The sequence below is a fragment of the Lonchura striata genome, chromosome 1A (genome assembly GCF_050655825.1).
Source record: "Lonchura striata isolate lonStrDom1 chromosome 1A, ASM5065582v1, whole genome shotgun sequence".
Classification (NCBI taxonomy): domain Eukaryota; kingdom Metazoa; phylum Chordata; class Aves; order Passeriformes; family Estrildidae; genus Lonchura; species Lonchura striata.
This window is the reverse complement of record NC_140741.1, coordinates 33,274,637-33,290,548: the sequence shown is the minus strand read 5'-3', so window position 1 is coordinate 33,290,548 and position 15,912 is coordinate 33,274,637. Positions and strand designations below refer to the sequence as shown.

The following is a 15,912-nucleotide window of genomic DNA, read 5'->3' as shown; positions in this document are numbered from 1 at the left end:
TGCAAAATAGTTGGCAGTGACTCCAGTGGGGAAGGGTGGGGACAAAATAGCACAAGAATATTTTCCTATTAAAACTGAGATTTTTTTTAATTACTATTTTTTAAACTTTACTTCCTGTTGTAATAAATAGAATTAACTTACTTCCTCCATGGCAACAGATCTAAGTAGACAAGCACAGAGTATTTTTTGAAGGTGGGCATATAGAAAACTTTTTTTAAAAAATAATGTTCTAGGAATCAGCTTTTGACTATTCAGCAAGATTTTGTTTATTGACATTTAAGGTATGTTTTACACAGCCAAATTATTAATATGTGAATTAGTGTATCAAGAATAAAATGATCATATGAAAGACAGACATATAAACAGGCAGAAAGGTGGGAAGATGTTTGATTCTTCAAAGGATTTTGTATGATCTCTTTTCCTGCACGTTATCAGTGCCTGGTCTGGAGATCAGTGTCAGTCCCCTCTCCCTGCACCCAGGGCCCAGCAGCTCACCCACAGTTCAGCTCCTGACAAACAGGTCTGTGCCATTTTGTCATCTCCCAGTGACAGCTTATGGTGGCAGCTTTGCCATCAAACTCTCTCACCAGACTTCATAAATGTAGGATTTCTCAGAAAAACTATTCGATTTCTCACTATTTGCTTGTAGAGCTTCTGCTCCAGCACCAGGCTGGAGGGAAATTGAGCTCTCAGTTCCCAGAGTGATTAGAAAAAGTACTGTACCCATCCCATCTACCTCATATGCTTTGCAGCTGATGGCAACCACCCAGCACATCAAAAGCTGACTCTTAAAAAAACCCCACCACATTCTGATACATCTTAAATCTTCCCTTTATAGGATGAACATTAGCAAAGTGCAATTTTTGCACCATTAATGCATTTATTATTTTTTGTTAATGATGTCTGAAGAAGTTCCTTTTTTCTATTAACTTTACAATAAATGTATGCCAGAAGTAGAAACATCTGATAGCACTCTTTTTTAAATCCATCCTGTCAAGCACACATTGCCCAGAATAAGATATGGCTGTAGCATCTATCAGTCCCCTGGCAACAAATTGTCTTTGGGAAAACACGTCACCACGTATCCAGCTGAGCCTAGCAGGATGCAGAGACTCATGCAGTTTGTGACACTGCTCTAAGATCTACCAGCTGTGGATGGACCCAAGTTCTTGACTTATTCCTTTCACAGAGATTTTGAATGGTTTATTAGACAAAGCTTCCCTTGTTACAACAGTGCTGATTTCATAGTCTTTTCAGTAAATTTACCAGCTCATCTCCTGTATGTGTGACCTGGTGGGAAAGCTGGTCTTATATTTGACCTACACAGCTACTTCATCCATCTGTAGCAAAGTATGCCTACATATTTACTGAAGGAAAAACATGGGAAAACCAGAAGTGGATAACTTTGTCCATTTAGAATGTTTTTTAAAAGTTGCTCTGTAATATTCTTAGCTTCTGCACAAGAGTGAACTTCTCTTGATGCTAAGTTAGTACTTTTATCTACTGTATCAAAATAACCTAATTTCTGCCTTGATAAAAAGCAAGCAGTAAAAAAGTACCACTTTGTCACAACTAGATCAAGGAAAAGTAGGTGAGGGATGACAAGCGAAACTAATCCTGCCTCTATTAGAAACATATAAAATGGTAATTAAAAGTAATTTAACTAATGGTCTAGTTTGAAAAAAGAGGAAGCTACTTTATCCTTCACCTTACCTGTACCACATATCACACCAGCTAACATCGGAATGGCAAACAGCATAGAAGGGATGTAACAAATTAAAAAATAATCTCCTGGGACAGTGGATTTTTAAAAGTAAATATCTACCATTGATCTAACACTTCTCACAAAGCCTCATGTTAACTGCTAAATGTCAGAGGGTTGCTCTCCATTCTCACTAACACAGAGATTCGAACAGGTCAGCAGAGAGCAGCACTGGAACACCTGGCAGCTGGAAGGCTCTGCTCTTCTGTACCCTGGGAGGAGCAAGGGCAGGGCAGCTCTTCCACATTTGGTAGTCAGGCACCAAAAGGGCAGGGCCCCTGGCAACTACCAAAATGGCCATGAAACTTGTCCAGATTGCCCCTTTAGAGCTAAACCACAAATTGAACTCCAGTGACAGCAAATCTGAAATTATATAACCTCAGCAACATTGCTCAGGGGTGAAGTAAAAAAAAAAACCAAAGGCTTTACCAGACACTGGAGGACAAGAATTTTAATCATATTCACACAGAGAACACATAAAACATATTTTAAACCTGGTCTTTGCCTTACACGTGTTGCTGGCCCAGGCCTGTTTACTACAGAGCCACTGAGAAGGTTGCTCTTGTCCATACTCCAACACTGCAATAATTTCAAGCCACTGCTGCAACAGTTCCATTCCAGTTCACTTCATCCATGCGCAGGACCACTTGCTCTGAGCACCTGAACCAAGCGTGTGGTTTTTATTTAACTATATGAAATATTGTTGTAACTTGTAGTGTCATTCTGGGATGGTCTGGGAACCTATCAGTTCGTCTCAGGGCAGAGGCTATCCAAAAGCTCACTTTTGGTACTCCCAGCGATGGCACCTCACCGGAACCTGAGCACAACGGCAAAACAAGGCAGGCGTGACGGGGCCCCGTGGCGGGGAAGAGCCGGCCGGGAGGGGTTTGGTCCGCACGGGCAGCGAGAGCCCCGGCACCTGCCCCCGTGTGCGGGCTCGCTCCGCCGCCGCCGGGACGCCGCGCCCTGCGCGCCCCGCGGAGCGCAGCCCCAGGCGGCCGAGCAGCAGGGATGCAGGGCGCTGCCGGCGGGCGCGGATCCCAGCGCCGGTCCCGGGTCAGCCGCGGATCCCAGCGCCGCTCCCGGGGCAGCGGCGGATCCCAGCGCCGGTCCCGGGGCAGCCGCGGCGGCGGGCGGTGCCGCCGGCGGGGCGCGGCGGGGCGGGCGGTGCCGCTCGCTCAGGCCCGGCCCCTCGGCGCAGCCCAGCTCGGCGGCGCCGCCGCTCCCGCTCCCCCGGCCCGGGCTCTTTGTCGGCGCGGGCCGGCGGGGGTCGGCAGCGCCATGTCCTCCCCCAAGAATGGCTTCTACCGGCAGGAGATCACCAAGACCCTCTGGGAAGTGCGGGACCGCTACCGGGACCTGCAGCCGGTGGGGTCCGGCGCCTACGGAGCCGTGTGGTGAGCGGGGCTGCGGGGACAGCCCGGGGGCGGGGGCGGCGGCCTCAGTCCCGGCCCGGGGATGCTACCGGGGCCGGCCCTCTGGCGTGTTGGTCCCTGCCAACTTTTCCCGTATGTTGTCCGGACCCGGGCTGGCCCCGCGGGTGCAAGGGCGGCCCCGCTGTTCACCTGGCCGCCCCGGGCCGGGCTGTTCGCCAGGGGGAGCCGAGCCGCGGGTGTTCCGTCCCTCGAGGGAGCGGAGCCCGAGCGCTGCCCCGGCCCGGGAGCGCTGCCCCCGCCCCGGCCCGGGAGCGCTGCCCCGGCCCCGGGAGCGCTGCCCCGGCCCCGGCCCGGGAGCGCTGCCCCGGCCCCGGGAGCGCTGCCCCGGCCCCGGGAGCGCTGCCCCGGCCCCGGCCCGGGAGCGCTGCCCCGGCCCCGGGAGCGCTGCCCCGGGAGCGCTGCCCCGGCCGCGCTGCCGAGCCCAGCTCGCGGCACCCCGGAGCGGCTCCCTGGAGCCCGAGGTGTTTTAGCGCTTGAGGCGGGCCCCTCAGTTTGGCTCTGCGTTGGTGGTGGGTTTGTGTGTTTAGTGGGATCTTTTTGTCTTGTTTCTCGTTTGGGAATTTTCCCCCACTCCGCAGATGTTCCTCTTTAAAGCTTTTGATAATTGTCTACATTTCATCACAGGATCTGGCAGGCTTTTAAACGATGGCTGCCTGCAGAGGTGCTCTGGGGACCCGGTCTCTCCCCTGGCGCGGGCGGCTGCGGGCCCGGGGCCCGGCAGGATGCAGCCGCTGCCCGGTGCTGGCCGCGTCTGCTGGGGTTTGCAGACAGGCTTCGGTCCTTGCTCACCGAACTCTGTCTTTTCCCTTAAAGCTCAGCCGTCGATGGAAGAAGTGGTACCAAAGTGGCTATTAAGAAATTGTACCGCCCGTTTCAGTCTGAACTCTTTGCCAAACGAGCATACCGAGAACTGCGTCTCCTGAAACACATGAAACATGAAAACGTGAGTTGAGTCATTAGCTCAAAACCACAGCTTAGACACTCTAAATCAAAGAAAATATGTATATTTGGACAGGGCAGATGTGTACCTGAATGGAATTAAGGAATCTTTTAGCCTGTTTTTTTTGTCTGCCTGTTCTACAAATATCACTTCACACAAACTAGAATATCCTGTGCGAAACACCACTTAATTTCCACGTAGGAAAAATTGGGTGGGGAAGGTTAGGACTACAGTGCAATTTGCTCAGTGCTAGTGAGAGGGATTAAAGACCAGAAATTACAGTCTCTTTTTTCTTTTTTTTTTTTGTTCCCCTGAGCTTTCATGAAGATGTACACATGCATATCTCTGAGGCGGGGTTAGCATTTTTCTCCTTTTTTATTTCTTTTTTTCTCCCTTTTTATCGTTTATGAAGCATTTGAACCTTTCAGGCTGATATTAATGGGAAACAGGAAAAGTCCACAAGTGGCTAAACAAATTGCTTTACTGTGAAACAGAGAATAGGTAATAGAATTCTGCACATAATTCCCATGTAACATGAAAGAACAGCTGTAGAAAGAAATGTTGAAAGTGTGATTGAGAGAAAGATTCATGGTCCCAATACTGCTTAAGAGTTAGGAAAAAAATAAAGAAGTTTGTGCAAAAGCAGTTGTTACAGAGTCTCAAAGCATGGATTCCAGGTGAGAAGAGTCCCAGGGTGGACTTGGAGGGTTACCATAGTATTTTTAAGTGCTTTTCATGAAGAATGCATAGGATAAAAACCTCTTTATTTGTTTGGAGGGAATTGTTAAAATGATGCATAAGAACATAGTTTAAAATGTTAATTGATGTGGAAGATTAGAGAATACCTCCATTCAGAGTGCCTTCACAAAAAACTGAGAGATCAAAAGCATGAGAGAAAATGGTAATAACAATAACTAGACATTGCTATTTAATTTTATAATACTAATATTGTGAGTACCAACTAGGTTCTTTTGAAGAATAATTTGTAGGCTATCCTGACAGTCCAGAAGGCAAAAGAGCTTTTTGTAGGCTTAAGAAACTGTCTACTTGTTTTAATCTAAATCTTTTTATCTAAATACTTCAAAGTAACTGTCCCATAACCTCTACTCCATATGTTTAAGAGTTAATGTTTGCAGGAAACTTCTGTGTATGGGCTTTAATACTCTCAGCGTTTTCTTTACTGAACATTTGGGAGCAGAGCAGCCTGCACAGTTGCCAAGCTCCTGTGTCCAGAATTTTGAGATTATTTTTCTTCCATTTCCCAGAATAATCTGTTGGGTAGCATTTTCCACTCCTAACAGGTTTTGTACATTGTATGCCCTGTGGAATAATACTCTAGAACTTCCCTGTGGGCTCAATTGGTAATTAAAGTGTCCTGAAGAAAATGCTCACTGGGGAACCGGAGCACAATGTGTACAAGTTACAAATCAATATATATGAAGGAAAGGAATGATTTACAATCTTAGGAAACACTGTGGGCCACAGAAAGAAGAGGTTTGTGTACTAAAGAAAGGTTTTAACGTGAATTGTTAAAATCATCTACTCATTAGAGAACAAAGACTGAATAAATGATCCTGCGGGATTGGAAGCAGGAACTGACTGTTCCACCCATCTGTGATAAGACTGACATGGCAGTACAGCCATCAAGACAATTCCTATCTGCCACCCCAGCCTCACTCCCTTTTGTCAGTCCTGTTGGCCATGGTGAATTAGAAGCAGCAGCAATGCCTTTTAGGATTTTCAGTTCCTGAGCTGATCTCAAGGGTGCTCCTTTAGCTGTTCTATCCATCCAAAATTAAACCGGAATGGCAATATTGCTTCTCATCATGATTTTCAGCCTGACCCCTTTGACCAATGATCATTCTGTTAAAGAGCTTCTTTTGCATATTTCATAGAAACATAGAACCACGGAATGGCTTGCATTGAAAAGGATATGAATTATTATCTCATTCCAACTTTTCTACTGTGGACAGGGACATCTTTCACAAACCAGGTTGCTCAGAGCCCTATCCAGTCTGACCTTGAACATATTCAGGGATGGGATGTCCACAACTTCTCTGGGCAACCTGTTCCAGGGTGTCATCACCCTCACAGGAAAGACTTTATTCTGTTTATATGATAGTTAAATTTGCATCCAATTCATTCTTCTTACCTGTTTTTATTTCAGAATTACTTCTGTAACCATGAGGAAATTGATGTTGGCTTTTATGGAAAGTGTGATATTTTATTTGTTTGACTATGATTACCTCTTGATGGACCATCTCTGCCCCTTGTAGCTTTCAGGGAATTCTTGTGTTAAGCATGCAGCAATACATTATCACAGTTTATTTAACCTTGTGCTGTATTCAGAATGATGGAAGAAATTGTAATGTTCTGACACATTTTGTTAAAAATAGTAGCTGTGATCCTCCATTAAGATAGCAGAAGATACCATTAAACCTGTGTTTCAGTGATATAATTAATCAGCATGTCAGTGAAGAAAAATGGAGGAAAACTACTACTTAATACCCTAGATGACCTCCATTATATCCCCTTTGAGGACTATGCTCATCTTCTGTGTGCAGAACAGTTGTAGGATGACCAGAAGTTCTGTAAAAGCAAATACAGGAGTAATTCTACTGAATTTTATTGGATTTGTATTTTCCTTTGTATAGAAGCTACGTCACAGGTCAATTTGCTTGTCTATTTAGGCATTTTCAAGAGGAGGTGGCTGGTTGCAGCATCTTTTACTAGACCTTTGCTCTCCATAAGGTCTCTCAAGTAAATGTTTCTATATAAACCATGTAGTGAGGAGTGTTCCTGTGTAAACAATGCAGACTTGATCACGTGGGACTTCTCATCAGCCCTTTGCAAACAGATCCAAAGGACTGTTGAGGGCTGTGTGTGAAGGGGATGAGACTTGTCTGTGAGAAGCAAGTCAGTCTTTGATGACACTGATACGCTTTTTTTTTTTTGGTAGGCATTTTAATTTGAGAGAGCACGGGATGTTTCCCAAACTTCATAAGCTGTTTCTACTACTAAAGAAGCAGTCTAACACAGATCAATTCCTAAGACTTTGCCAAAAAGAAAAGTTTGTTTTCAATGGGATAAGCTGCTGGATCACTCTGTAGCTGTATAAATAGCTGGCTTATGGAAGGACATGGTATGGAAATGAGGAATAAATGCAGCTAAGGCAAAATGAAGAAAGTTCTTTTGGGGGTTGTTTTTCTCCTTCATTTAATCATGCTAGTTTATAGTATTCATCCATTACAGCCTTAACAGCTGTTGATTATTTATTTGGCATCTGCTGAATTTTGTACAGAGGAACACTCTTTTTACCTTTAGGAAATATTTTTCAGTAGTGCTGCTTCTGTGTTTCTGTCCATTTTGAGTTAATTTGAAATGAGGACCTTTAAATTTACCTATTATGGCTCTGGCTTAAAACCAGAGCAAAAAAAACAGTGAAAATATGGCCAGCATGCTAACTTTGGCCCTGGCTTTAGCTCTCAAACATTTGCATAGCTCTGTTTGTGTATTCTTCTGCAGTTAATGGAGATGTCTGTGTATGCAGAGTGAAACCCAGACTAGTAAGTGGAGGTGCAGAACCTTTTGTTTCTTTTGGCAGATAACTTGGATTTTCTTACACATTTGGATTGTGATACCTTGATACTGCTTTTGTTGAAACAAGTGCACGGTTGCTTGCAGTGGTCCAGCCCTGGTGCTCTCCTCACCTCCAGTTTGTTGAGAGAAATTTTCAAGCAGGACTGCAGAATAGCTGGCAAGGGGAGATTGCACTGGAGAAGGAAGAGAAGAACAATGGCTTATGCTGATGGCTCGTGTCAGAGCAGAGTGTGGATTTTATCAAAGTGTGGCATTCGTACTGATGTGTACATATAGGCACCCATGGGAATTCTGACACAGTTCTACTACTAAGTTTATATGTCTAAATGTGTTTCTAGCATAAAATTTCTGACAAATGCCCATTAAACATTTCTTGGGTCAGTTAATATTGTACAGATGTTTTCCCTTCCTGGAAACTCTGTATGTAAGAGGCCACTGCAGTATTTGTTTAAAGGTACTCTATATTATGCTCTCATTCATTGCTCAGGGTGGAAATTATTCTCTGGTGTATGCCCACATCTGAAGACCAGTGTGTGTTTTGCATTATGAGAAGCATGTAGCTTTTTTCCCCCTTTGGAAGAAATTGGATATCCAATAGACACCAAATTATCTGTTTACAATTATATTTCTGAGGATGATCCACTTTTACATTGGCTGCTTTTGAATTCTGTTTTATTTTTTATTATAAAAAATGTTGAGCTTTTTATTTTCACCTGCAGGGTGTCAACCAGGGAAGGAATTAGTTCCAGAGAAGATAGTCACACTATGTTCCTGCTTGAGAAAAATCTTAAATCTGTCCCCTTTTGCAGTTAGTCTAGCTTGACTTGAGCAGTGGAAAGCAACAGTGTCTGCAGTGTACAAAATCATAGCAACAAGGGAGTTGTAGATGCATGGTGCCTTAATGGATGAGAGTGTGCTCACTGTGTTAGGTTTCCTGCAGCAAGTCCTGCAGGATTGCACCAGCTAAAAGCTCACATTCTTTGTGTACATATATGCCAGTAAAGTGCATATATTTCCTGTCTGGAAATGGCAAATCTCCTTATTGGTCCTTATGAAAGCAAAAACACAGTTATAACTGGACAAACTGTTGTCAAAAATTTGTATGGGAGAAACACTCTTGTCTGCCTTTCTGCAGGTTGAAAGATTAGCACATCTAGGGAACTAACAGGACACTGGATTAATTTTATTTTGGTACTCGGAAGTCAATAAGTCAGATTAGGGGTATCTGTTGTCTTTCTGCCTATTTTCTAACTTGACTAACAGGTGCTTTATGTAGGCTGGGCTTCAGCTGATAGCCATTTATTCACACCCAGCCTTGGGTACTGATAAAGCAGGCTGATGAGCTTATTCCATGAAATGAAAATAAGAAATGCAGCACTAGAACCCAAACTTTCTCTTTTGATTGTTATCCATTCTAGAGATGAAGATGAGTCTGTCTGCAGGATTTGAATCTGTCCAGTGTTACATATGAATCTTTTGAAGGAAGAGTGTGATGATGTTCAAGGGTATGGCTTGTGAGTGCCAGTGTACTGATAGGCAGGAGAAAAGAAAAGGAGGTCTTGCAGGCTTCCCTCATCTCTGTGAGGAGGAGAACTGACTATGGTATAAGTCTTGGTATGAATAGTAATTTTTTTTTAAAATTGAGAATTTTTAGTGAAATAAAAGAGTGCAGGTGCCCATGATGAGAACAGCAAAGAACATGAAGTTAATCCTGCAGAAAATTTAATGTGACATAATGCATAGTTCAGCAAGGCCCTCTCTTAAGAAATGTACTTGCATGTTTAGCTTGAATGCTAAAGCCACTCAACTTCACTGTGTTTTCATGCATAACATCTGCAAGAGAAAGCAGCACTTACTGAATGAGGCACATAACCTACATTATTAATTTATACTAGGTTCAGGTCTTTTCTTGATGTACTGCTGCTTACATCAGAAACTGTCTTTTTCAGAAATGAAATGGGTCAGTCCTTGAATAGAAGTAATCCAATACATCAAAGTACAGGGGAGAGCAGAGGTAATAAGGACCTATTCACCTGTCTGTGCTCTGCTGTTAGAATAGTGTTAGGAAAATAAGGCAGCTGAGAAGGGAAGGGCAGAAACCACCGTACCAATATGAGCCTGTTATTTATTTGTTAACAATAGTAAAGTTGGTGAGTGTGGTCTGGGGACACACACAGTAGGGTTAAGAAAGGCTGGAGATGTTGCTACCCACTCCCCACTGGCTTCAGACTAAATATATTGGGCCAAAAGCATACCTGTGGAAAATAAGTTAGCCCAGTAGATGGGTAGTTTTGTGTGTTTGCACTTCAGGAAGGTGGAGCATCTCTCTTACAAAGACAGGCTGGGAGAGTTGGAATTGTTCTGCCTGGAGAAGGCTCTGGAGAAGACCTTAGAGCAGCCTTCCACTACACAAAGAGGGCTACAAGGGAGCTGGAGAGGAACTTTTTACAAGCATGTGTAGTGACAGGACAAGGGAAAATAGTTTAAACTGAAAGAGGGTAGATTTAGATTGGACATAAGGAAGGAATTCTTTACTGTGAGGCTCATGAGGCACTGGCACAGGTTGTTCAAAGAAGATGTGGATGCTTCATCCTTGAAAGTGTCTGAGGCTGGGTTGAATGGGGCTTTGGGCAACTTGGTCTAGTGGAAAGCATCCCTGCCCATGATAGGGGTCTAGAATTACATGAGCTGAAAGATCCCTTTCAACCCAAACTAATCTGTAGTTCTATGGAAGTGATGCAGTATTACACCCTGTCCTTGAGATAAAAGCTATTAAAGTACTTCAGTGCAGGCTCAGGAAATCCAGGTTATTTTTCAGTCAAATGTAAGTAGATGCATTCTTTGTGGTCTTATTTGAGAAATTGCCTCTTGGCAGGGTTAGTCAGGGTAAAAATAAGACCCTGAAAAGGCAGCACTGCTGCTGATTTCACTGATGCTGCTTTTCATTGCCATTGCAGAGTGTATTGGGTTCACTCCTCAATTGGGCTTCCATGTCAGTAATTGTGCTGATTAACACTAAAAATATATTTATAGAAGGTTTCACATGTATCTTTATTACATTTCATATAGTCAACATGATGGAAAAATAAATTATTCTTGTGATTATTTATGGTGGCTTGCTTTAGTGCTGGAACATCATAAAGTTCTTTACAAATATAGTCTTTAATTTAGAGGTTTCAAACAGAAATAGGATTTTCCATCATATTATAAAGGCGGGAGTTGACTACACTTTGTCCATTTCTTTCCCTTTTCCTGAACAAGTGGCTGGAGTTGTATCTTCTTCAGAGAATTTATTTTATCCCATATTTCCTTGTGCTTAATATAGCTGCAAAAATCTCTGGCCTAAATGGAAATATGAATGAATACTCCAGTACAGTAAAATAATCCCAAACCACAACTATTAAATAAAGATTTTGGACAGTAACATGGATTTCAGGATTTTTAGAAAACCTGGTTTGTAAGAGAAGAACTATTGTGAAAACCTTAGCATATTTAAAGATTTTTCTGGTTCATTATTTAAAATTCCCTTCTTAGGGAGCTGAGCATTGGTCTTGGTGGCTTCATTCACTGTAGAGGATTTGCACAGTGATAGGTTTGTCTCTGTAAGTTTGCAGCCTTACCTCAGCAATAATGTACATCAGGCAGCATTAAGTAAATACCAGGAACTCTGTGTACTTGAATGGATATGCATTAGAATGTTAGTGAACTTCATTAGTGTGATTTGGGGCTGGTGTGTTCTGCATGGAAACATGTTCTTTGTGCTCCTGTGTATCACAGGGGATGCCTGATAATGCCTTGGTGTAGTGATGCATGTGATAGAGCAGACCCATTATTTCATTCTCCGCTGTGTTCGTTCTTTTCATTGTGGTGTCCCAGTGTCTTTCACTGCTACATTCAGATGTGATGGGATTTATTTTCTTACGGTTCTTGCTTAGGTGTACGAGGGCGTGGAAATACCTGCTTGAGGAGAACAAGCAAGACTTTTGAGAAAGTGGGGCTTGATAAGGGAAGATGCATATTAAGTAACTGCTAAAATGTTAACTTACTTCTTCATCTATGTACATCTGAAGAGAGCACACAATTTTTCTGGCTGTTTGCATACACACACTGCCTTAGGAAATGCCTGTAGAGCTGCATTATGCTCCACTGTTGCAAAGTAAGTCTTCGTAATCCTGTCCTCCTCCCTTCTCCTGCTACCTCCACAGAGAAAAGGAAAACCTTATGTAAAACTGTCATAAAAAAAAACATTCCTATTGTAATGTTATCTCTAGAGGTAATACTTCAAATAATAACCACATCCTCTGTGGGCTTAATTATTATTTTATAGTAGTCTTTCTTCTTTAATTAGTTTCATATAACAGTTTCATATAAATATTACTAGTGACTTTTTTTCAAAGATATATGTGTCTGCAGACAAAGGGAGTTGTAATTTTCTGCCTTCATTTTTATTAGTTTTTCTATCTTCATCATTTTGACATTTTGGTAATATCCAGTCTAACTGTAATAGTCTGCCCTTAATGTGGGAAGACTGAAAATATGTGCAATAAAGATTTCATCACAGTTGGGCATTGAAAGCTTTAAATAAAGGAAGGTGTCGCTTGTATTTCCCCCATCCATTTCTGCTTATGCTTCTCTTTATTTTCACTTTTTTTAGAGATACCTGATTTGGATGACAGTTCTTGATGCAGGATCTAATGTCTGTATAGCCACAAAGATAGGGTTGAACAAGCTTATAAAGCTTTTAGCTTGCTTCTGGCAAAGTCCTGCACAGCCTCGTGTTGCTAAGAACAGCAAAGTTGTGAGTTCAGTCCCTGTACAGGCTATTCACGTAAGAGTTGTACTCAGTGATCTGTGTGGGTCCCTTCCAGCTCAGAATATTTTATGATTCTGTGACATAGCAGCCTGCACCTGGAAAACAGCACAAGCACTCTGAGGACTGGGAGTCTTCCTCTGAACAGACAGAAATGGTCAGGAATTAGCAGCAGAGGTAGAAAAGAAGCAGCTCTAAAAGTTTGTGTTATTTAGACACTGCCTGGATTATGCAGCATCTAAACTAAAATCTGGCTTTAGATTACTCCAGATACTTCTTTTTGAGCATTGAGTTCTGTGTATTTAATTTTCTGGTGTTCAGTGGTCTTGAAAGAAGCATTGGTATTTAGTGTAATGCACCCAGTCAGTTTATATAGTTCTCCCAAAACCCATACAAAGAGGAAAAGCTGTGATGGAAAATCCATTTTACTAGATTATTGTTTCTCTGTTCAGTGATAGAATGCTTTTGTTTCACATCTGGAGAACCTGAGGTATAAGCCATAATAAATAATATAAAGTTCTTGCTAATTTTTTGTCAATAAAAAAAGTTTCATTCTGGTTTCTTTGTACTTCCAAGAGGCTGTTGTAGTCTGTGTACCTAAATTACTTTGTTACTGAAATTAGAAGATGTTTAAAGTGCTCTTCATTGATAAGCAGCAGGCCCAGCTAGGTGGAGAGCACTTACTAGTGCTTCACATTATAGACTGTTTTTTCTGGTTTATTTTCAACACGCCAGTAGTTAAAGTGATAAAATACTGATTCCTCTTACATAAAATGGTTAGCCTCTGAATTTTTAGTTCCTGAATTTTTATGGGTTTTTTTGTCACAGGGTAAAACTGCCATCTGAGTTGTAAAATTGAACACGTAACAAATCCTGGCACTACTTTATGCTGTGTTTATGCCTATAGCTAATGTCTCAATACGTTTTGGATTATACTTTTTCATGTATTAGATGATTTTTGCTTTATTGTGTCAAATCATCCATTAATTTTTTTCTTTTTTTTCTTTTAGGTAATTGGAATTTTGGATGTGTTCACACCAGATGTAACACTGGAGAAGTTTAATGACTTGTAAGTTCCAAGTTATTTGTTTTTGGAGCAGAGGATTGTTGCTTGTGTAGGATGTTGCTTTTTAAATAGAGAATTTCAAAATTGTTGCTTCAGGGACTATTTTTTCTGAGTTTCATCTTAATATAACTCTTACATGTAACTTTGGTGGGCTGGAGTTCTCAGATTGTCATCAGAACCAGTTTCCTGTCTTTCAGCCCTTAATGAATGGTAGTTTAGTGATTCCCTAATCCACCTTACAAATACTGATTTCTTACTCTAAAGCCCAGGTTGCTCAAATGGTAGGACAATTCTTAACCCAATCAAGTAGGCTGAAAATTACCCATGCTATGTGGCATATCTCAGTGGGATCCATCCAAATTCAAGGATCAGTTAAAAAGTGATGGTGCTGCTGAATTTTTTTGTATTTATCTCCATTGTGGTCTCTTGTGCCTCATGATTGTTTTCTCAGCCAGTGGTCCAAACAGCACCTGATACAGGTTGTTTCTACCACATCTCCTTGGCCTTTTGGTGACTTTTCAAACACAAGCTGTTTAACATGTCTGCTCTTTTGTTTGTTTACTGCTACAATTCTAGTGAGTTAGAGTTGCTAGAGAAACAGTGCCCAGAAATCCTTTTGGGCGTAATGTAGGTTTCCTGTGTTAGTAGAACTGTTCTGGATTTCAGCTAGTATATCTATGTGTCCTAAACAACCTTGTGTATTGATATGTTAACAAAGAAAGCTATCTGACAGAAAAAAAATGTAGAAAATTAAGTACAGAAAACATGGAGCATGTATTCATATTGATTGTTGAGCCAAAAGGAATGTTGTCCATACTGTCTATTGTGCTAGAATTTTACACAGCATATATAATGGAATGCACATGTACATGATGAGCATTGAAGCACTGTGTTTTAAAAGAAACCCAAATATTTTACTAGTTCAGATTTTACTATTTCAATGAGGTGGTCATGACTGTGAGATACGTTGTCTTGCATTTATGTCTTAGTTTTTTGTGTAGCTGTCTTTGAAATATCATGAGGCTTTTGGTTAGTTTCTTTCTAAGGTAGTTCTGATAACTAGCAAATTTCCATAATCAATGACAGAACTGGGCAATACATTTTTAAGACAATCAGATGAAAACAGATAGGTTTGGAGGTAGAAGGATGATGAAGGAATTGTTTGGTAAATAGAATGATCTATAATTTAATATTGTAATTGAACTATAATATACAATTATGTTTAAATTTACATGACAAAGTTAATCTATTTGGTTTTCATTCTCTTCTTTTGTTTTGTTTTAAGCTACCTTGTCATGCCATTTATGGGAACAGATTTGAGTAAAATAATGAAGCATGAGAAATTAACTGAAGATAGAATCCAGTTCCTGGTATATCAGATGTTGAAAGGCTTAAAGGTTTGCCAGTTCTACTACTATTTTTATTTCACAGTCTTTTTTCCTAGTAAACTGATATGGAGAACTGTAAGTACTTGCAATTTAATAGCAGGATAAAATTTATCTCACCTAGTATAATAAAAATTATATATTAAATTAAAATAATTATATTAATTTATTTTATAAAGTATATTTTTACAGCTAAAAAATCCTGGCTGTCTCAGTCTCTCGTCTTACATCAGATGCTCCAGTCATAGTCATCATCATTAAGCTTCACTGGCTTTGCTTCAATGTCTGTGTTTAACTGGGAAGCCCACAGCTGAGCACAGCACTCCAGGTGTGTTTCACCAGAGCTGAGAAAAGGGGAAGGATCATCTGGCAATCCTCTGCCTAATGCATGAGGCTTTTGGTTGTCTTTAGCAAGGGCACAGGTCTGTTTCTGCCAAGGTGGTCAATCCCCAGCTTTGTCTGGTGCATGGCATTATTCCCTCCCAGGATTTTGTTGAACTTTGGTGGGTTCCTGTCAGCCCATTTCCTTAGCCTGTGAAGGTCTCACTAAATGGCAGCACAATAATCTGTTGTGTCAACATTACTGTCAGTTCTGCATCATTGGCTGAGTTGATGAGGGAGTCCTCTGTCCCATCATCCAGGTCAGTAATGAAAATGTTAAACAGAACTGACTTCAGTACTAGCCCTGGGGGGGGACACTGCTGGCGACAGGCCTCCAACTGGACTTCCTGCCACTGATCACAACTGTTTGATCAGGGCAGTTCAGTCAACTTTGATCTTGGCAGCCCAGTCACTGTCCATTAATCTAACTCCTATTTCCACTGTCTCTCAGGGTGTTATGAGAGTTTCAAAAGCCTTGCAAGAGACAGGGTAAACAAAACTGTCTGTCCTCCTGTCATCCACCAGTCCAGTT

General features: G+C 41.7%; 1 protein-coding gene across 2 annotated transcripts in view; it reads left to right on the top strand.

The window, feature by feature from the left end:
* Positions 1-2,940: 2,940 nt before the first annotated feature.
* MAPK12 (mitogen-activated protein kinase 12) overlaps positions 2,941-15,912 on the top strand; it is a 30,906-nt gene continuing 17,934 nt past the window's right edge. Inside the window, exons 1-4 of one of the 2 annotated variants that reach the window (XM_021555226.4) lie at positions 2,941-3,159; positions 4,012-4,141; positions 13,559-13,617; positions 14,900-15,011. In XM_021555226.4, the coding sequence (XP_021410901.1) occupies positions 3,044-3,159; positions 4,012-4,141; positions 13,559-13,617; positions 14,900-15,011 (417 nt within the window). In that variant the 5' untranslated portion in view covers positions 2,941-3,043. The remainder of the gene's footprint in view (positions 3,160-4,011; positions 4,142-13,558; positions 13,618-14,899; positions 15,012-15,912) is intronic. The other variant, XM_085569137.1, reaches the window with a different exon arrangement.